Source organism: Microtus pennsylvanicus, chromosome 11 (assembly GCF_037038515.1).
Source record: "Microtus pennsylvanicus isolate mMicPen1 chromosome 11, mMicPen1.hap1, whole genome shotgun sequence".
In the NCBI taxonomy this organism is placed as follows: domain Eukaryota; kingdom Metazoa; phylum Chordata; class Mammalia; order Rodentia; family Cricetidae; genus Microtus; species Microtus pennsylvanicus.
Genome location: NC_134589.1, coordinates 99,396,311 through 99,419,228, shown reverse-complemented (window position 1 = coordinate 99,419,228; position 22,918 = coordinate 99,396,311). Strand labels below are relative to the sequence as shown.

At 44.7% G+C, this 22,918-nt stretch overlaps 1 protein-coding gene across 8 annotated transcripts in view; it reads right to left on the bottom strand.

Moving 5' to 3' along the window:
• Window positions 1-22,918, bottom strand: part of Clec16a (C-type lectin domain containing 16A) — a 218,684-nt gene that overhangs the window by 95,033 nt on the left and 100,733 nt on the right. For all 8 annotated transcript variants that reach the window (XM_075942026.1, XM_075942027.1, XM_075942033.1 and 5 more), the window contains one exon: window positions 22,242-22,362. In XM_075942026.1, the coding sequence (XP_075798141.1) occupies window positions 22,242-22,362 (121 nt within the window). The remainder of the gene's footprint in view (window positions 1-22,241; window positions 22,363-22,918) is intronic.

Sequence of the window (22,918 nt, the reverse complement as noted above, 5' to 3'; positions counted from 1 at the left end):
GTCCTGACATCCTGGGTTTAAAAGCCTCTTCCGTCATCCTCCTGGGACATAGATTTGTGGCCTCACAGATGGCTCCTGGCTGAGAAAGCTATCTGAGAAATGTTGTAGCCCTTTAGAGGATGACAGAGCTTTGTGGAAGTAAAGTCTGGGAGCTGGCTCTCTCCCTAAGCCCTAATAAAGGCCCCTACTCTCCCTGCATGAAGCCTGCTGATTTATGCACAGGGCCAAGGGGAGGCCTCCCCAAACAGGATCATGACTTATTCTGGAAGATGCACAGCCATCTGGCCATGGCCCTTTTCTGCCTCCAGGACTGGTAGCAATGCATTAATTTTCCTCGAGGTAATCACCACCCAGCTCAGCCACTTCTTCCTCAGCAGCATCTATTTGGGGTGCCAACTGAGGGCACACCTGCTGAGGCAATGAAAGGGGCACTGGGTGGAGGGCAGGTGATTTACACCACACAGCGATGCAGGAGATTCAGACAGCCAGTGAATGCAGAAGAGTAATGTAGGCCCTTAAATACAGTCTTGGAGTCCTTCCAACTGCTCAGTGAGGAACAAGGCCGACTCGTGTGACTACTATGTCAGATGTGGGTCAGAATGGTCAGGTCCCCAGGCATGCCCTTGGGGTCTCTGTTCTGAAATAAGGTTGACATCTCATTTTACAGGCTGAGTCCCTAATGCACGTTCTCATTTCTATTCATTCACCTACTCTACTGGCGGATATTCAACTGTGGACAGGAGTCAGGGTTTCTGCCTCCAAGTACCTTAGCACCTTTGTAAATCAAACAAATAGAGACTCCAAAATAGAGAAAAATATACAGCTAAGAATGCTGAGGGAATACTAGACTAGAGCTGGTAATCAGAAAAGGTCTTGCTGGGAAATGACCTACCCAGAGCTGGAGGAGGTCAGGGAGTCAGCTATGCACAGATCCCTCAGGGCCCTGCTTAGGCCTTTAGCCTGCTAACAAATATGGATCATTACAATAAGCAAGGGAACTTGAGGGTGGCGGTGACTGCCAACATACGCAAGGCTATGTGTCTGGCCCCCACCATTCTTTCTTCATAAGGCAGCCCTCTGAGCATCCTTGGCTGGCCTTACCTGCTGTCTTTCTGGGGCAGGCAGGCAAGAGACTGGGAGGAGAGGTTGGCCCAGCGAAGAGAGGACTAGTACAGGTTGGCTATTCTAGGGCTCTAGCCCCATTTTAACTAGGCACTTGGTAGAAATAAGGTTCAAGTGGACAATGGCTCTGTGATATGGGCATGGAATGAAAGGTAGTAAGATCAAGGGATAACAGGCCTAGGGTCAGGTGAGTTGTGGGTGAAGGGCCCCTCTTATCTCCCTTTCTCATTCATTTGGCTAGTTTTGGGGCTGCAGGACTTCGCAGAGCCTCTGACCTGGCTTACCAGGGGGCTTGCTATTGCAGGGCTGGGATAGGAAGCACAAACAGAAAGTTCTGTTGGAGAAGAGCTCCAACTTGGCTGCATCCTCAAGTTTCTAACTGAGTGGGGAGTCATGGATACATAGCCAGCTGTCTGTCTCTGACAGTGCAGTGCTAAATATAACCTCCTACATACACAACCAAAAGGCAAAACTAGAATATGGATTCACCAAATATGGAAGTTGGACCTTTATGGCTGGGACAGGAGGGACTGTTACTCTGGCCACTACTGATTCAGGTCTTGGGAGAAGGCATCCCTTTCTGTCAGGAGGCAAAGGAGGCTATAGGGAGATGGTGCAGAAGCAAGCCTGCTTGTCTCTATCCCCAGAGCCCTTGTCTGCCCTTGTCCACATCTAATTCCCAGTTCACCAATAAGCCCGTTGGGACTTAATCTTGTCAAGTCTCACTTTTTTTGGTCTTGGTTTTTGGGATAGGATTTCTTTGTGCAGCCTTGGCTGTCCTGGAACTCACTTTATAGACCAGGCTGGTTTCAAACTCACAGAGATCCACCTGCCTCTGCTTCCTCAGTGCTGGGATTACACCACCACCCAGCTCAAGTCGCATTTTTAATCTGCAGGTATTTTCCCATTTGTTTTGGTGTTTGGGGATTGATCCAGGACTTTGTACATGTTAAGCACATGCTCTACCACTGAGCTACACATTTAGGCCTCTCAACCCTTATCTTTTAAACATAACTGTATTCTGGCCTAGCATTGGGGACAGACTGACACTTGTTTTCAAGAAAAAATACTTTCTTCACAGCAGGAAGAAAAGTGAAATACTGGACTTGGGTTTCCTGGAAAGGGGCAGTCTGTGGGGATGTGGCAGCCCCTGAAAAGCTCTAGCCTGGCCCTACACAGCAGAGTAACCATTAGCAAGTGGACTTGGGTTTGTAGGTGTGTACGTACATACACATGAATGTGTAAACCAGAGATCAACATTCTTCAACTGCTTTTCTACCTTGCCTTTTGAGACAAGGTTACTTACAGGTTTGGTTAAGGTGGCTGACCAGCAAGCCCCAAACATCGTTTTCCTCCCTTCCCAGAGCTGGTGGGATTGTAGGCACGCACCACTCTGCTCTGTATTCTACACAGGTGCTGGGGTCAGGCATGGCAAGTACTTCATCAACTGAGTGCTCTACTCAGCCCAGGTCTGAATTTCTACTAAGCAAATTACTCTGAATCCTCGTATGTGTTTGTGTGCATGTGAGCTCTCTCACTTGTGTGTGATACTCACAGGCCAGTATCTAAGGTAAGTGTGGATTTTCTTTTAAACAAGAGCTGTCAAAATTGAGGGGGATAGTTATAGATTTTGACAAACTTTCCATCTGTGGACATACTTAAGGCCCAAATCAGAATGCTTTATTATGGTCAACAATGTCCTCATTTCTTGAAACAAACCAAAATGCCCTGTCACATTGGATTTCATCTTAAATTTGAACCACTCAAGTCAGACACTAACATTCTGCAGCAGATCCATGAATAACTAGAACTCTAATCCTTCCCCGGAGAAAGGCTCCTTTCAAAACCTAACACGGACTTTGTTTAAAATTCCTCTTGCCCCATTTTGGCTCTGAGTTCTATGACCTCTGGCTCAGGATGGCTGGCTTAGATTTAAGGGCATGAGAAGGAAAGTGGTGACCAGTCCTGCAGCTAGATGACTTACTTGAGTACCTGGTCTGGGAGGGTTGTGGGGCCATGGAAGAAGAGATTTAAGTCTTGAATGAAGGGCAAGAAGGCAAGGGGAGTATGGGAGGTGGGGCGAGCTGCCTGAGGACCCTGATGACAGGAAGCATGTGAGCAGTGGGGACCAGGGACTGGGCGACAGAGACAGACAAGCAGGCAGGTGACATAGAGTGCTGAAGTCTGAGGGAGGTACAGTCCAGTGGGAGGAGGGGCTTAGGAGAGAATTACAGCTGGAAACTACAAAGCAGAAGAGTCCAGACCAAAGGCCTCAGAGCCTGCCAGGTAGATCTCAGTCCAGCAAGAGGCCATCTGCTGAAGTCCTGGTTGAGGTGGAGCCAAGGTCACATAACCCCAGAGCATCTCCTAGCTAACATCCTTGCTTGTTCACCTGCCATCCAATCTCAGGGGCTCCTCGGGGACAGTACGTTACAGAGAGCCCTGAAAGCTGTCTGTTTTCATATCCCTACAGGATGAAGTAATGGCTCCCAAAGCCTAATGTTCTACTCCCTAGAATTTGAGAACAGGGAATCTTCAAATGGGACTCCACAAGCATGAGTAACATAGAAACTTTGAAATTGGGAGATTATTTTGGGATTGCTAAAGTAAGTCCAATATAATTAGAAGGAATCCTTAAGAGTGGTCAGAGAAAGGGAAAACCTGCCATTGTTGGCTCTGAAGATGGGAGAAGCGGACTCTAAAATCTAGTCAAGGAAAGGGGGCAGGTTCTCTCCTATAGCTCTCAGAAAGGAGCCATGCTGGGATTTGAGCCCAGTGAGACCCACACTGTTCTTGGGATCTCAGAGCTATAGGGTACCCAAGTTTGCATAAATTTGATAGGTCAGCCATCAGAGTCTAACCATCTGGTATTCTGGACTGGACCAGTGACACCAGCCCCATAGCCTGAGACTTGACTTTGGATGACTTACTGCCTGCAGGCCCTCACCTGGGCTGCCTGCCTGGTAAACAATTATAAGAATATACTGGATTCAAGAATTCAGGCTCTCAATCATTTCTTGTTCTCTTCTTTGGCAAAGGCTCAATATACTATCCCCCATCTTTCCTGGGGCATCTAAACCCATCTTTGGATGGGTCTTTCTTCCACTGGATGCTGCCAGCTATATAAAGAGGGTTGGGCTGATGATTTTTTTGTTGTCTTTGATACCTGGCCCAGAGTCACAACTTAGCCAGTGATAGATGGGTGGCTCATTAGTCATGAGGGGAGGACAGGGGAGTCCAGGTCCAGAGCACAGAGTATATGCTGATCTGTGCAGAGTACTGCCTCCCCTCCCCCAGCACAGCATGACATTGAGTAAAACCTTGAGCATCTCTGTTTTAGCATCCTCATTTATAAAAGGTGAGGATGACAGGAACTACTTGGCTAGCCTGTAGGGTCCAATGAGTTAAGCTGTTCGAAACATTGCTAGCAGTATCTGGCCCTAGGAGAAGATCCGTAGGCGGTATCTGTGATCATTACTGCTTCATACAGCAAGAGGACAGGGAGAGAAGCAGCTGAAGCCAGGGGACTGGGAGACCTCAGGAAAATACCAGAAACAGGTCCACATAACCCTAGCTCAAAACCTCTTGCTGTATACTTCTTGAGGCTCACATTTCTGCCTCTGACACCTACGAGAGCCTAGTATGGGGAATCACAGGAGGAAGACACCAAGGGAACGAGAACAGGGAAGGTTGTAGGCTCCCTGCACTGGAGAATGCAAAGCAGAGCCGGGAGAGAAGTGAGTTTTATGAGAAGCCACCTAAAGGTCAAAGGTTAACAGGGGTCATTTAAAAGACATGCTTTATTTCCTGGCTTTGCACAGCTCTGGAAAACCCCAACTGCATTTAGAAAACTGCATAGCATTTTACATTTGCATTATAAAGTGCAAAGGGCTGGCTCTGGGTAATGAAAAGTGAATAATATAGGAGATAATTTGGATGTACCAAGAGGAAGATCCAGGAAGTTATGGGGGGAAGGTGTTCTGCATGAGTATTTGACAGGGAAGGAAGAAAGGTTTGCCTAACCTTGGCTCTATCCAAAGGGAGACTGGGAGGTGGACTGGAAGAGGGAATGGGAACTTTGAGTTATTAATTCTAAGCAGATGTTTTGGAGAATCTGTGAGAAGCAGGGGAGGCCAGCTCAATCTCCCTGGCCTGGCTGACTGGCTCCAAGCCTCAAAGTCTGTTAGCTCCTGCAGCATTTTCACTGCTGTGCCTGAAATGGAGCAGGCTGCTTTCGGGACTGGCACTTGTTCAGGAGAGGAAGATGAGTTAGGGATAGGCTGGGGTTCCCATGCTGCAGACAGCTGTGAACTGTGGAAGGGGGCCTCATGAAGAGCCAGGTCAAGTGACTTTAACCAAGGCCAAGCACAGCTTGTCTGAGGACTCTTGTATGGGGGCTGTAGGGCTCTCAGGATAAAGTACTGTCTGAGTGCTCACATATGGGACCAAGAATCAGCAGAATCAACCCATCTCCAAAGCCCTTCTTCCTCAGGTAAGGCACTTGAGGCCTCTAGTGAGGCTAGCTGACTTATTCTTTTTTTTTTTTTTTTTTTGGTTTTTCGAGACAGGGTTTCTCTGCGGCTTTGGAGCCTGTCCTGGAACTAGCTCTGTAGACCAGGCTGGTCTCGAACTCACAGAGATCTGCCTGCCTCTGCCTCCTGAGTGCTGGGATTAAAGGCGTGCGCCACCAACGCCCGGCTAGCTGACTTATTCTTGATCATGGTCGGCATGCTGTGTTTGGTTACTTTATAGTATCCCAACTGTGCACAATCATTTATGATGGGAGGAAGAGGAGAATGGCTGACTGTTATGTCCAACTAGAGGAGTTGGACAGTGGAAGCAGGCCTTCTCCTCCCTTTCCTGAGTGTTCCCTGGTATCTTACAGAAGAAAAACCCATGCTGCACCCAACATACAGGCCCTCTTTTCCTCTGGGAGTGCTTAGCAGTCCTGTAGTTAGGACGGTGTCAAAGTCATTGAGATCTATCCACACAATGAGGAGTTAGACAGCATATCTTCTCTACCCTGAAAGCCAATTTCAGGACCTAAGTAGACATAGCTTCTGCTTCATGCCCAGTGCCACTTCCCTGCTGACATTTGTCTGATTGGCACGTGGGGAAGGAGAGCTTCCAGAGGGAAGCGCAATTCATGGAAAGCAGCAAAGACTAAATGTTGAATTCCAAAACCTTCTTGGCTCTGCCTAATACCATGCATGGTTTCCAATACTGGTCATGCAATAGAATCCTCTAGAGGGCATACAGATGTCAAGGCTTTATCTTAGAGCAAGTGAAAGGGGCTCGGCTCTGAGTTTTGAAGTTGCAGATGATGGCAAGAGTAAGCACTGCTGAGGCTCCCCTGTAGCTCTGCCTAACTCAGAATGGCTGCCTTCCCTCTACCTGCCCTGCCCTGGTTCACAGGGCCAGGGGTGGACTCCATGCTCCATAGCATCTCTACACCCTAGGATAATCCTCCAAGCTCAGTATTCTGTCTGTTTCTCTTGCCCTCAATTCTCAGACATGGTTTCCTGTCATAATCATCTTGTTTCCCTGTCCCAAACATAGGTACCTTCAGAGAAAGCAGCTTGTATGTTGGGTGTAGCATGTTGGGTTTCTTTATTTGGAAGAAGCCCTGAGTACTGAGTGGGGACATGGGAGAGGGAGGGGTGGGAACTGAACTCGCAGCTTTGGGCATACAGACACTCTACTAGCTGAGCTGCATCTCCAACTGAGGAGATGTTTCTTAAACACTGGCCGTTCACTTGAAAACCTGGTTCAGACCATCTACTGTGCCTGCACACATTACGCTAGTCACTTCAGACAGCCTCACCTGGGAGTTCTTAAGTCTTAGGTGAGGACATCCATTTTTTGCTCTTTAACAGAGATTCTAATAGCTACTCCATGGTATTCTAGTGTCTTTCTACTTGGTATGATTTAGGGTCCTGGGAGATAGCACTTCTCACGGCCTAATCTAAAAAGAGCTTATCTTCCTAGGAGAATACAGGAGGAAAGAGCAGCTGGACTCCTCTAGTCTGCTCTTCCCAGTGGGGCTGGGCTGGGCTAGAATAAGGACAGGCTAAAAGGAGACTGGGCCCTCTCCTGACTTAGACCTTCATAAAGGTCAGGGCATATGTTGCTGTTTTAGTATCCCCAGAGATTTGCTTTGTGTGTTCCATCAATCTTCCTTCCCGAGGCAAGGGGCAGTCACTAGATCTTGTGTGATCTCAGTCTTGTTGGGCTAGATGGGGAGGTAGGCATAGACAGAGAGATGGCAGCTGCAGGGTCTAGAGGCCTGTGTGGGCACAGCCCCAGACAGCATCACTGAGTAAGTCAGTGCAAGGGATGTCTTGAAAGTCAGCCCTCAACCAAGCTCTCCTATAGATTCCTATTTCCTACAGAAACTCTCACTATCGTCCTTTCCTTCTGTCAGTCAGATGTTGTTAAGGAGGCTGGCTTCAGTGAGCAATGATAGAAGGCAGAGTGTGTGTGGCTCAGGGGACACTGAAGAGTCAACACCACAGAACTGTGAACATCTAGGCATCTTTAGAAAGGACAGTCAGGGTACTATGCATGCAGATAAAGCCTTGCAGAAGACCCTTAGATAGAAATCCAGTGGCCATAAAAGCTTCTGCTGTAAGGAGCTGCTCCTTCCAAGTTCTGTGTTCTGGGTTACAGTAAGAGTAGAGGAGGCTAGGCGGTGGTGGCGCACACCTTTAATCCCAGCACTTGGGAGGCAGAGGCAGGAGGATCTCTATGAGTTCGAGGCCAGTCTGGTCTATAATAGTTAGATCCTGGACAGGCTCCAAAGCTACAGAGAAACCCTGTCTTGAAAAACAAATACAAAAACACAAAAAAGAGAAAAGGTGCCCCAGGCAGTGAAAAGGCTCAAGCTTTTTACCCACGTGCTGCCTCAACTGGCCAATTTCCTGAGCACTTTGGTGCAGAGATGAGAGACGGAGAGTGAGGCAAGGCTACTCAGGGATTTCAGCCTGGACAAGGAGAGCCAGCAGTGGGCTTTATGGGGAGACAGGCTTGGGAAGAACTGAAGCCAGCTTTCTGGCCTGGCAGGTCTCAGGGCGTCTTGGCCTATGGAGTGGGCTCTATGAGGCCATGTCAGGACTGCTCAGATCTGTCAGCAACATCTTATCCTCCCAACAGCCTCCTGAGCACGGAGTCACAAGGAGTCTGAGGTAGAAAGGTCATGGAATATGCCTTAGGATGCCAAGACAGGCACTGGAAACACTGACCCTGCCAGTGGAAGTGTCTATAACCCACCTAGCTCCCAAGGGTTTCAGTGGGCTTCAGATACCATGATTCTTTGGACAGCTAACTTTAAACCACTTCCCTCCTGTTTGAGAAGTTAGCTGTGGCTCATGTTCAAATGCATGGGATAGACAGGGCTTTGGAAGATAGCTTCAAGCTGCAGATTGTCTTCTGTAAATGATTTTATAGAGGAAGAAGAGCAGAGGCTCAAAGTCAGCCTTCTTCGTGCAGGGCCTCAGCCCCATGCACAGGCTGCTGTCTGGAAAGCAGCCTCCTAACTTTTGTCTTGGTCAGAATTGTCCTAGATCCACTTCAATCCATAGCCAACCAAAGAGGGCACAGTCGTTAGGTGACCTTGTGATCTCAGCAGAACATGTCTCTCTAATGTAGCTCAATTATGATTGTAAGTTTATAAAACAGAGAAAGATTACAGGAATATACATTAAACCACATCAATGAGTGCTACTGAGAAAAAAAAAAAGAGGACCAGCAGACAGGTACCAATCAAATAATCAATACGCAGGAAACAGCTACATCACCCTGCTTTAAAAGAACCAAATAATGCTGCAATTGGATTTACTTAGAAATTTTCCACTTGAATAAAACTGACAGCTGTATTATAATCACATTTCCAGTCAGTTTATAAGATACAAATTTCATTTCTCCGTATTTCGACTTCATTTCTGAAAAGTGGCCAGTAACATTATTCATCAAGTATATGGAGGAGAAGTCTAATTCATAGAGAGGGGAAATGGCGCTAATCCTGAGTCTCCATTTCCTCAGAGGATGGGTTTAATTCAAATCTGTCATTTTCCCCTGATCCATCCAGTTCAGAGACTCAGTTTCAAAGCAGAGTAAAGATGAAGTAAAAAAAGAAAGGAGGGAAGAAGGGATAGGAGTGAAAAGTGGAAAGAAAGAGAGAGAGGTGAAGGAGAGGGAGGTACTGATTTTACTCTCAGAGAGGAAAAATGATTAGGGGTCACTCAACTGCTGCAATGAAAACAAACCATATTTTAAATAAACTGCCAAGAAGCATATAAGATTCTTGAGATATTTCACTGGATTGGGTGTGTGTCACCTGGAAACCTTACTATTCAAGCACAGAGAGCCAGGAGCAAATGACTGTCACGCACTATGAAGGTGGCGCAGTGCCTACTGCACCTCTCCATGCTTCTACCTGGCTCAAGTGCTGCTAAAGCCCAAGTTGGCACAGTCCTGCGAGCCTTTCCTGAGTGTCTACCGTGTGACACCAGGAGACACAAACTGAGTGAGAGGTGCCAATTCATTTGAGCTGTGCTTGAGGAGTAGGACCAGATGCTGATTCAGGAGCAGGGAGAGATGGGCAGTAGGCCATGCACAACATGTTGCCAGGCAGACACAGACATGTCACAGCCTGGGCAGGGGAGACGCGCAGAGGACTGGACTGGGGAGGTAAAGGGTTTAGCTGCAAGGCTGGTGAGTAAACTTCTGATTATGGGACTAGAAGTGGGGGTCAGGAGTAACTCTACGACCACTGCTCTTCGTATCATGTATAATGGGTGATACGAAGGCAGGAACACCCATTAAGGTGCTTCAATAAGAGACCCTGTGTGACTTGTGCAAAAATAGGCCAGAGAGGGTAGGCACAGAGCCAACACACCACAGTCCCCTTGCAAGTTCTGCTCCAATCAGAAGTTCTGCTCCAATCAGAAGGTACCCTCGTTCCTGGAACATGCCTTCTAACTAACAAGCCTATATGACTTCTTCCATTTCTTTACATTTTTCCAGTGTGTGCTTTAGACAGGGTTGCTCACGGCACCATGCTTTCTCAGACTCCTAGAGAGAGAGGTTCTTCTCGAGAATAAGGAAGTTATTTTAGCATGTAGCCAGGATATGAATGCCCTCATTACACACCATGCAGAGGATTTCCAAGGGACTCTCTTTTAGACTATAGGATGCAGAAGCAGGTACTGTTAGACCCAATTTACCAAGGAGGAAAAGACCCATAGGGGTGAACTAATTTGCCCAACATCACACATCTAGAATGCATACCCAGGCTTTCCCAAACCTCAGGGCCCAGGGTTCTGAACACAATATACATGTTTGTTAAATGACAATTTTTTAGAGAGCTGATCTCCCCCTTACCACTCCCTTAAACTTTTATTTTGAAAATTTTCAAACTCCCAGCAAAGTTTAAAGATGGCTACAATAGACATCCTTGTGTCCTTCATTCGCTCAGCAGATTTAATGATGGGCTATATTTGTTTCTTCTCTATTAGCCTCAACCAGCACCCACTGCTGTTTTCTGAGTCACTCCAAGGTAGCAAGCACTGGCAACTTTACTCTTAAACATGTGAGGTTTCCTCACTAATGACAAGCACACACTCACACAGAACGACAAGGCCATCGTCACACTCAGGAAACAGCATTGATTCTAGTCACCTTACCCAATCACAGTTCCACACACAGGTTCTAAAACCCAGCAGCCAGAAAGGGATCCTTTATTTAAAGCTACATTTTAAAAATTTTAAAACATTGTTTTCAGATTATATGTAGGTATGTGTGTTGTGTTTCTGCATGTGGGTATGTGTAAGTGAGTGCAGATGCCCTCTGAGGCCAGAGGTGTGTGAGCACTAGAGCTGGAGTTAGACAGTTGGGAATCACCTGGCATGTGTACTGGGAACACAACGTAGCTCCTCTGCAAGAGCAATGTGAGCTCTTAACCCATATGCCATGGCCCCAGTCCTCTTAAAATTTTCTTAATCCAAAATGTATCCATGGCAATGGCTGCCAGGTGCCTCTAGTTGCAAGAATCTAAGAATAGAATCTCTATATTCAACTCCTTTTTTGGAGGGGGATACTCTCTGTGATGATCTGATTTGGAGGGGGATACTCTCTGTGATGATCTGATTTGGAGAAGCCTGTTTTCTGTGATGTCTGATTAGGAAGAGGATATTTTCTATGATTATTTACTTTTTGGGCCTGGGTTTTGCTAAACAGTCAATGCTGACCTTGAACTAATAATCCTCCTGCCTTAGCTTCTTGAGTTTTGACATTACAAACATATGACACTACACTAGGCTTTCACTATCATTCATTCATGATGTTGTGGTACTGGGGGTTGAACCTAGGTCCTCACATATTAAGCAATCATTCTCACTTTTAATAGGGCTATTTACATATTTTGTATATTAATTATTTTTTTTACAGTGCCAAGCATGGAACTGAGAGCCTTGTTCATGCTTGATAAATGCTCTTCCATTGAGTTCACTTGAGCCCAGTGTTTACAATGCTGAAAGCTCAAGATGCTGCCTTCTAGGATATTACATCGTCTGCCTTTATTTTTCACTATGCTTACTGTTTATGCTATATTCTCATTCTCTCTCTCTCTCTCTCTCTCTCTCTCTCTCTCTCTCTCTCTCTCTCTCTCTCTCTCTCTCTCTCTCTCTACCAGAATGAAGCACGTGATCATGTCTGGGTCATCAGCAAAACAAGCCGACAGAATTTTCGAGAACTGACAGACAAAATTGCAAAATGGTCATTTGGCTTTACAAGACAAATCAATGAGTTCACATTTTTACACTTACAATCAAACCACATAACATGCTTGGGGAGTTTTGTGATACTTTTTCTGGAAACGAATCTCCAGGCAATCAGACAAGCAAAGCCAGGCATGCTCACTGGGCCTAAGAGTTCTCAGCAAGGGAACTAGAGAAAACAGCAGATGGAAGAACTGTTGAAACAAGGGAGGATCTTCTGCAAGGTCTGAATTTCATGACATTTACAGAGGACTAGGGATATAGTTCAGTAGCAGACTACTTGCCTCCATTGTTCATGGCCCTGGTTCAATCCCTAGCATCACAAAAACAAGCAGTACAACCCCCACAGTCATATCCATGTCCATCAGTAAATGAAAGACTAAAAGGAGGGACTTGGGCTGGACCGCAAACAGATCAAGACTTTGAGGTCAGTGTGACACATGAGTGTCACTGGGCCTTTACTGGGTCGTAGCACACTCGTTCTGGGAAACAAGTGTGTGTGAGGAAGTGATACTGGGATGTCAACACAAGAGCAGGAGACAGAGGGAGCTGATGCCAGACGATGTTTGACTTCGAGAATCACCAAGGACTTGGGTATACAGAGGGGAATGGGAGGCAACAATCTGACTTTCATTTTCAAAGGACGACATTAAACACTGAGAATGAACTGCAGACCCCAAGGGAGAAGAAAATGGCACAACATGAAGTGGACTGAAGTGATCCGGTGAAAGACAACAGCAGCACAGACCCAGCCGCTGGAGTAGAGCAGGGAGATAGGTGGCCCACTGACATTGGACAAGAAGAACTGAGGGACACTGACCAACAGAATTGGAGTGTGAGAGAAAGAGGAGGTCAAAATGAGCCCAAAGCACCAGCCAGCAAGATGGTACTGTGACCAGCTGAGACAAGAAGGCTACAGGCAGGGTCGGTGGGAAGGTGGACCCAGGTGCTCTTTAGAATAAGAGAAGCATCCTGAGATGCTGCTGGGAACACAGGGTTAAAGTTCAGGAGAAGCTCATGGCTGGGGACAGGGTGTCCCCACACAAAAGGGTGGCCAATAGCTTTCTGGTGGGCAGATGCAGACTCTACATGGCCAGATGCTGTCAGACTCAAAAGGAATAGGAAGTTAGGTTCCTACAAAGAAATATTCTGGTAGCTAACACAAAATTTTCTTGCTAACACTCCACCAGTTGTTCATCAGTGGGTCTCTCTGCCTGAAGGCCAGCGATCTGCAACCTCTGCATCTCCTTTTAATAATCTTCCATAGGTAAGCACTGCTGCTTTCATTTTATCCAAAAGGGAACTGAGGCTCATAGGTGAACCAATTTATTTAAGGCCACATAGCTGGGAAGGAGCAGAGGAGGATCTCATCTGCATTGTCCCTGGACCTGAGGCTTCTTCTACATGGTCAGTTACCTCTCATAAACAAGCAGATCCTGGGCTAGAAGCATTCAGAATGGGAGAGGGAAGGTTCATAGCAGCCTGCTGGGACAAGATGTGAGGCCAAATAAAAGTCTCCCTTTGTGGGTTCCAGAGAACAAGCTGGATCCAATGGGACTAGCATCTGTGCCATAATGCCCCTCTGTACCCAGGCCACAGAAAAGACGAGGCAGACTGTAAGGACAATTCATTTGGACACATAGTGAGCCATGTATGGCCTCTTCAGGAAATCTCTGTGGGCTTGGCCTCCCTGTTGTATCTTTTGACCCATAAACCAACACTTCATGCTGAGGCAAGAGAGGCTTTTGGCAATACAATCAAGCCAGCCGGATTTACAAAACCTCACTGCATTACCTGAGAATAAACTCTATTCTTTCTCTACCCATAGGACCTGCAAGGCTTCCTCTCCAGCTTCTCACTACCGTTACCCTTTACAGTCCAGATCCTGCACCCATATCCACATGCAGCCCTCAGCCAGGTCAGCTGCTCTCAGAGCACTGGGCATAGCAGCCATCTATCTAACTTTAGTTCTGTGATGCTGTGGGGGCAGTTATCTCCTGATCTGGGAGCTTTGTGCTTGTGTTTGTTCCTCTCACACAGTAAGGCACAGCAGGTGGGGGCTTCCTAGATACCCCCTTTTGCTGTGATCACACTATACCTAGTTTCCTGGTATTTACAGTGTCCTTGTATGACACAGCATATACTACTATGGCTGTAGGACACACAGGGGCTGCCTATGATGTTAGTAGCGCAGGCTGAGAGCAGAGGAATGCAGGTCCACTTCAAACCCCAAATAACACCGAGTACCCTGGAGTCTTGGGATTTACAAAATGGTGGCTATTCAGTCAACTAAGAAGGAAACTGGGTCCTCAGAGGGAGTAGACCTAAGCCAGGACCCTGGTGGGTCTGGGCGTGAGTCTAGGACCTCCCAGAAACTAGGCCTGAGCCAGGACCTCTGCCAGTCTTGGGCGTGAGTGAACCTGGGTTCTCCAAGGGAATAGGCAGGAACCAGAGATCTCGGCGGGAGGGCCAGGTGTGAGTCTGGGTCCTCTGAGGGAGTAAGCCTGAGCCAGGACCCCTGTGGGTCTGGGCATTGGTCTGGGACATCAAAGGGAATAGTCAGGAACCTGGAACCTCTGCAGTCCGAGCGTGAGTCTGGGACCTCTGAGGGAGTAAGCAGGTCTTCTGCGATTCTGGGTTGCACCTGAGCCTGGGATCTATGAGGCAGTAGAACAGAGTCAGAAACCTTTCCAGGTCCAACTCCAACCCAGGGACTTCTGCATGAGGGGATCCAGACCAGGATTTACAGAAACAGGGCAAAGCCGGCAACCTAGGCCAAAGTAGGCCTGAGACAGCAAACTCCAAGGGAGCAAAGCAAAGCACAGGAGTGCTGAGCCATCTCCAGGAACGCAGAGTAACCAACGGGGTAACTGACTGTACCACAAGGAACAACCATCTGAGCTTTGAATTCACTGGCACCTAGAAAATTATTCAACAGAATCTCAGATAGCCCCAGCCACACCTATTAGAGGAAAAGATGAATATAAAAGGTATGATCACACACTACACCACAAAGAGTAACACAATACCAGTAAAATCTAAAGACCCTACAAAAGCAAGACCTTAACAACCAAGTATGGAAGAAGCAGAAGAAAATGACCTAAAAAATAACTTCAAGAGAATGTTTGAGACTCTTAAAGATGAAATGAGAAATTCCCTTAAAGAAATGGAGGAAAAGACAAGAAATTGGAAGACATCAGCAAATCACCTAAAGAAAACCAAGAAAAAGAAATCAAACATATGAAAGAAACTATTCAGGAATTGAAAACTGAAATAGAGACAATAAGGAAAACACAGCACAGAGAATTATAGAAACAGAAATCATGAGAAAATGATCAGGAACCACAAACACAAGCATGAACAGCAGAATACAAGAGATGGAAGAGAGACTCTCAAGCGCTGAAGATACAATAGAGGAAATAGACTCATCAGTCAAAGAAAACATCAAATCTAACAAAAGGTTAACCCAAAATATCCAGGAAATATGAGACACTATGAAAGGCCAAATCTAAGAATAATAGGTATAGAAGAAGTTCAACTCAAAAGCACAGAAAATATATTTAACAAAATCATAGAAAAAACTTTCCCAACCTAAAGAAAGATATGCCTATGAAGATACAAGAAGCTTACAGAACACCAAATAGACTGGATCCAAATAAAAAGTTCTCTTGCCACATAATCATCAAAACACTAAACATACAGAGTAAAGAAAGCATATTAAGAGCTGCAAAGAAAAAAGGCCAAGCAACACATAAAGGAATACCTATCAGAATTACCTGCTTTCTCATTGGAGACAATGAAAGCCAGAAGGTCGTGGTCAAGCGTTACGCAGACATTAAGAGATCATGGATGCCAGCCCAGACTACTATACCCAGCAAAACGATCAATCACCATAGGACAAAACAAGATATTCCATGACAAATCGAGATTTCAACAATACCTAGCCACAAACCCAGCCCTACACAAAACACTAGAAGGAAAACTACAACCTAAGGAAGTTGGCTACAACAACAAAAACACAGACAATTGATGGTCTTAGAGCAGCAAATCCCAAAAAAGGGGAAAACGCACAAATTAACATTGCCAACGATGAAAACTAGTTAACAGAAGATAGTAATCACTGGTCATTAATGTTCCTTAATGTAAATGGACTCAACTCACCTATAAAAAGGCACAGGCTAACAGATTAGATACGAAAACAGAATCCATCCTTCTGCATACAAGAAACACATCTCAACCTCAAAGACAGATATCGTCTCAAAGTAAAGGGTTGGGAAAAATTATACCAATCAAATGGACCTAAGAAACAAGTGGGTATAGCTATGCTAATATCCAACAAAATAGACTTCAAGCTAAAATCAGTCAAAAGAGACAAAGAAGGTCATTTCATATTAGTCACAGGTAAACTCCATCAAGAGGAGATTTCAATACTAAACATCTATACCCCAAACACAAGGGCACCCTCATATGTAAAAGGAACACTTTTAATGCTTAAATAATACATTAAACCCCACACACTAATAGTGGGAAACTTCAACACTCCCCTCTCACCACTGGTCAGGTCAGTCAGACAAAAAATGAACAGAGAAATAAGAGAACTAACAGATGTTATCACTCAAATGGACTTAACAGACATCTATAGAATATTCCATCCAAACATAAAAGAATATAACTTCTTCTCAGCACCTCATGGAACCTTTTAAAAAACTGACCACATACTTGGTAACAAAACAAACCTCAACAAATACAAAAAAAATTGGAATAACCAATGTACCTTATCAGATCACCATGGTTTAAAACAAGTCAACAGCAATACTAATTCCAGAAAACCCACCAACACATGAAAATTAAATAATGCTCACCTGAATCATCAGTGGGTCAAGGAAGAAATAAAAGGAGAAATTAAAGACCTCCTAAAATTCAATGAAAATGACCACACAACATACCCAAATTTATGGGACACAATGAAAGCAGTGTTAAGAGGCAAGTTCAAAGCACTAAACACCTACATAAAGAAGCTGGAAAAATCCCACACTAGTGAATTAACAGAACATTGGAAAACTTTAGAATAAAAAGAAGAAAAGTCACCTAAGAGAACTAGACAGCAGGAAATAACTGAGAGCTGAAATCAACAAAATAGAAACAAAGAAAATAATACAAAGAATCAATGAGACAAAGAGTTGGTTCTTTGAGAAAATCAACAAAATAGACAAACCTTTTTCCAAACTAACACAAAGGCAGAGAGAGAATATCCAAATTAACAAAATCAGAAATGAAAAGGAGGACATAAAAACAGACACGGAGGAAACACAGAGAATCATCAGGTCATGTTTCAAAAACCTGTGCTCCACAAAATTGGAAAACATAAAGGAAATGGACAACTTTCTGGATAAATATCACTTACCAAAATTAAATCAAGACCAGATAAGCAAATTAAATAGACCTATAACTGCTGAAGAAATAGAAATAGTCATTAAAAGTCTCCCGACCAAAAAAAAGCTCAGGAACAGATGGCTTCAGCTTAGAATTCTACAAGACTTTCAAAGAAGAACTAATATCAATACTCCTCAAATTATCCCACACAATAAAAACAGAGGGAACATCGTCAAACTTTTTTTATGAGGCTACAATTACCCTGATACCGAAACCACAGAAAGACATTACTAAGAAAGACATTACCAATCTCACTCATGAACATGGATGCAAAAATACTAAACACAATACTGGCAAATTGAATCCAAGAACACATCAGAACCATCATCCACCATGATCAAGTCGGCTTCATCCCACAGATGCAGGGATGGTTCAGCATACAAAAATCTGTCAACGTAATCCACCATATAAACAAGCTGAAAAATAAAAACCACATGATCATCTCATTAGATGCCAAAAAAGCTTTTGAAAAATACAACATCCCTTCATGATAAAGGTCTTGGAGAGAGTAGGGATACAACGAACATGCCTAAACATAATAAGGGCAATATACAGCAAGCCAACAGCCAACATCAAACTAAATGGAAACTCCCAGTGATTCCACTGAAATCAGGAACAAGACAAGGTTGTCCACTCTCTTCATATCTATTTAATATAGCTCTTGAGGTCCTAGCTAGAGCAATAAGACACCAAAAGGAGATCAAGGGGATACAAATAAGAAAAGAAGAAGTCAAACTCTCACTGTTTGCTGATGATATGATAGTTTACATAAGTGGTCCCCAAAATTCTACCAAGAAACTTCTACAACTTATAAACACTTTCAGTAATGTAGCAGGATACAAGATTAACTAAAAAAAAAAAATCAGTAGCCCTCTGTACACAGATGATAAAATGGCTGGGGAAGAAATCAGAGAATCAACATCCTTGACAATGGCCACAAATAGCACAAAATATCTTGGAGCAATTCCTAAATATAACCCTAGCAGCACAGACACTGAGAGAAACAATTAATAAATGGGACCTCCTGAAACTGAAAAGCTTTTGTAAAGCAAAGGACACGGTCAACAAGACAAAACGACAGCCTGCAGAATGGGGAAAAAATCTTCACTAACCCCACATCAGACAGAAGTCTGATCTCCAAAATATATAAAGAATTCAAGAAATTGGTCACCAAAAGAACACATAATTCAGTTAAAAAAAATGGAGTACAGACCTAAACAGAGAACTCTCAACAGAAGAATCTAAAATGGCTGAAAGACACTTAAGGAAATGTTCAATATCTTTAGTCATCAGAGAAATGCAAATCAAAACAACTCTGAGATTCCATCTTACACCTGTAAGAATGGCCAAGATCAAGAATACTGATGACAACTTATGCTGGAGAGGGTGTGGGGAAAAGGTAACACCCCTGCAAGCTGGTACAGCCCCTTTGGATATCAGTGTAGTGATTTCTTAGAAAATTAGGAAACAACCTTCCTCAAGATCCAGTAATATCACTTTTGGGTATATATCCAAAGGATGCTCAATCGTGCCACAAGGGCATGTGCTCAGCTATGTTCATAGCTGCTGTGTTTGTCATAGCCAGAACCTGGAAACAACCTAAATGCCCCTTGATTGAAGAATGGATAAGGAAAATGTGGTAATTTACACAATGGAGTATTACATAACAGAAAAAAAATCTTGACATCTTGAATTTTGCAGGAAAATGGATGGAGCTAGAAAACATTATTTTGAGTGAGGTAACCCAGACACAGAAAGACAATTATCACATGTATTCACTCATAGGTGGTTGTAAAACATAAAGCAAAGAAAGCCAGCCTACAAACTACAATCCCAGAGAACTTAGACAATGAGGACACTAAGAGAGACTTACATAGATCTAATCTATATCGGAAGTAGAAAGTAGAAAAAGACAAATAGAAGAAGAAGGAGAAGGAGGAGAAGGAGAAGAACAAGAACAAAAAGAAGAAGAAGAAGAAGAAGAAGAAGAAGAAGAAGAAGAAGAAGAAGAAGAAGAAGAAGAAGAAGAAGAAGAAGAAGAAGAAGAAAACTGTAAGTCCTTATCTGTTAGAGAGGGCTGGAAAAGCCATAAGAATTAATGTGTGCTGGATGCAGGCACACTGTAAAAGGAAAGAAAGATGGGGTAGATGACACAAGCTCAGTCATGGTAAGCTTGCGAGCAGGAGGTTGGTGAGCCAGAATGCTGGTCCCCTAAAGTCATTTTCCTTCTTGCTCTCCCCTTACTCAGTAGACATAGCCTACCCTGAAAACAGCTCTCAACCTCTGCCCCATGCCAGCCTCCTATTCAGGAGAGCAAAGGGAAGCTTCGATTAGGGCAGAGCCAATGCACCTTTCCAGGGTATGAGCACACCTTTGCTGTCCTTGGTGGAAGCAAGCATACCTTTAGTATGGTACCTGCCATGCAGGACCAAAGACTCAGGACTTGTCAGCAGACTCTTGCTGCTGCTGCTGCTAGAGATCTCCAAGGATGTGTTTCCTATCAGAGCAACAAGGTGAATAAATACTCGTTATGTCACACTTCTTGCTGTGCAGAGTCGGCATTTCCTTAAACCTACCAGACCTTATCATGGGATATAAAAGTGCACCAATACCAAACCTCTCTCCTAGCTTTTCACCTTGTCATGAAGACAGAAACTTCAATCACTCAGCTATCATTCAACCACTCCAGGGTCAGCTTTATAGCAATCTTTCGTGTACTTTGAAGTATGATGATCTTCAATATTACAATCACCAAAATAATTTTAAACAAACAAACAACAACAGAAGCCAGACAACAACATGGTAGCACCAGGTTTAAAAACCCTCCTATTCTGAGTTTTTTGAATGTCATTTTCTTTAGCAAAAGACATAATTTGCAGTCAGGATGAATAAAGTGAGCCAGCCATTTCTTTCTTAATGGCCAACTACCCAAAAAGGCTCAGTTAAGTGATCTCAACTAGCAACTAATCAATTAAAATTGATAAGTGAAATACTTTTAACCTTTATTTCAGCAGGGTCCTTCCTTGGGGAAGGAGCAAAGGAATGCAAATTCCCAGCATAAATATAATTCCATTTCACAGATACAACATTGTGAGGGGAGACTTCTCCCTCTCTGCACGGATCAAGTCAGAGAAAGACGGGTCCTTAATCAAATCTAGCCTTATAGAAATCACTGTTGAGCCGGGCGGTGGTGGCGCACGCCTTTAATCCCAGCACTCGGGAGGCAGAGGCAGGCGGATCTCTGTGAGTTCGAGACCAGCCTGGTCTACAAGAGCTAGTTCCAGGACAGGCTCCAAAACCACAAAGAAACCCTGTCTTGAAAAACCAAAAAAAAAAAAAAAAAAAAAAAAAAAAGAAATCACTGTTGCTGCTTTTCAGGGTAAAGGGTCAAAGGAGACAGGCAAATTTCTTTATTTCTCTAACACATGGGGAGATGAAAGCACAAACAAGAGAAATGCCAGGAAAAGAAAAAAGAACCAGTGAGGTCCTCTTCCACCTACTTCCTGGTCACTCAGTCAGAGGTACCCACATGCTGGGCATCCTGGTGCTCTACAGGAGGTAGAAGCTCTCCAGTGTGCTGAACCAAACACTAGCTTCTCAGATTAGCGTTAGGTTGTGGCTGTGGCTTCCAAGGCATCTCTCAACCAGTCACCAAAGCAAAACTCGCCATCTCTCTACCTTTTTCCTTCTCAAGTAGTAAGAACAGAAGCTGGAGCCTTGTGTATGTGAAGCAAGGCTTTCCAAGAGTCCTATACCTGTAACCACTCCCATTTCCCCCCCTGAGATGGGGTTTCTCTGTGTGGCCCTTGCTGTCTTAGAACTTGCTCTGCAGACCACAGGTGGGGGTGGGGTGAGGGTCTTGAACTCAGAGATCTGCTGCCTGCCAAGTGTTGGGACTAAAGGCATGTGCCAAAATGCACAGCAACCATCCCCATTTTACAGCAGGAAAAACAGAGGCTATGGTAGAGGAGAAAGAGTAAGGCAGAGCTGGCTTGAAAGTTAACGCTCAATGGTTTAGCCATGTGAAACCAGCTCACATGACTAAAACTCACTGCACTATATACACTGAAGGTTGGAGGAATTTATTTTAAATAAATTATGCATCAGAAAAGATGTTTTGAATAGTCGGACTACAGAATGGCACCTGCTTCTTCTCTTTGCCTACTTTATGCCTCTTCTTTGAGAGTATCCTCTTTGGTCTCCTTCCTCATACTTAGGATTCAGAATTAACCCTGTGTCTTTAGCAGAGGCTCCTGATAGTTCATTGACCATTGTGTGGTTTGAAGAAAGCCCACTGTCCAATCTGGGCCACTGAGAGCTGTGTAAGAAAGCAGACGGAGCAAGTCATGAGGAACAAACAAACAATAAACAGTACTCCTCCATGGCTTCTGCTTCAGTTCCTGCCCTGACTTCCTTCAATGATAAACTGTGATGTAGTAATAACCCAAGTTATTATTGGTCATCATGTTTTATTACAGCAATAGAAACTCTCACTAAGACAATGGTCAATACAGTTTAAGGTTATGGGCTAAGCACATATCTTTCTGATTTGCAAAGTCCCCATTCTTACCTAAATACTGGTGACTTGTTTGGGGGTTTGTGGTGTCTTTTCATTTTGATAGTTTGATTTTTACAGACTTCCTTTTGGCATCAAGAGACTCCTTGTTCTACTGGACTCAGACAAAAGCCCTTTAAATCCACAATACTAGAAAGGCCAGTGCTGTCCTCATCCTGTCAATGAGGGCCTACTCTCACTGGACCTCCTATTGTTTAGCACTAACCTTTCAGCAGGGTCAGTGGCAGGCAGTACAGACTGCATGCTGTGCATACTCCCACCCCTGCTGCAGATGATCAGTAGAGTAGTGTCCTGTACCCCCTGGCCCACGGGGCAACACAAGATGGCCAACTCACTCAGATCCAAGACATCATCTGTTTTGATCAGGTCCTCCTCCCGAGTCAGTGGCAATTGGGTCTCAGGTTCCCCACGCAGCTGCAGTGACAGGGAACGCAGCATGAAGAATACCCGGATGGCCTGGATAGAGCAGACAAAGAGGAGAGTAGGGTTCCAGGAGTGTTCTGGAGAGGTGCACTGAATGAAGGCATTTCATGGTGACTCTTGGTTAATGGGAAAAAAGGAGGGGGCAAAACATGGGCCAGCCTTGAAGTACAGTGGCCTGGAAAGAGTAAGAGGACACTTTAGGCTTGGGGAGCAGCCTACTTCAGTCCACAATAGGTGAAGGCCCAGGCCACTTTACTAGGCACCTGCCATTTGCCAGGACCTGTCCCCAAGGGTTGTATGACCTTTAACACACATCTTCTGCCTGCTGGCTTGCCCATTCCATAGTCAGAAAATAGCTAAGACTCAGGGAGGTGAGGAGTGCTGCCCGAGACAGTGCTTCAAGGAAGGGCTACCACCTCCGTGCTTCTCCATCTGAGCTAGTGGGGCTGGGAGACAGAAATCACCAGGATGTGTGCCAGTCCAATCTAGTAAATATGAGCACAGGACAAGAGAGTAACATGTATGTAAGCTTTAGATTTGGCTAGACTCACTGAAAGTCCAACTCCCATCTTAAGTCTTCCACCTCTTG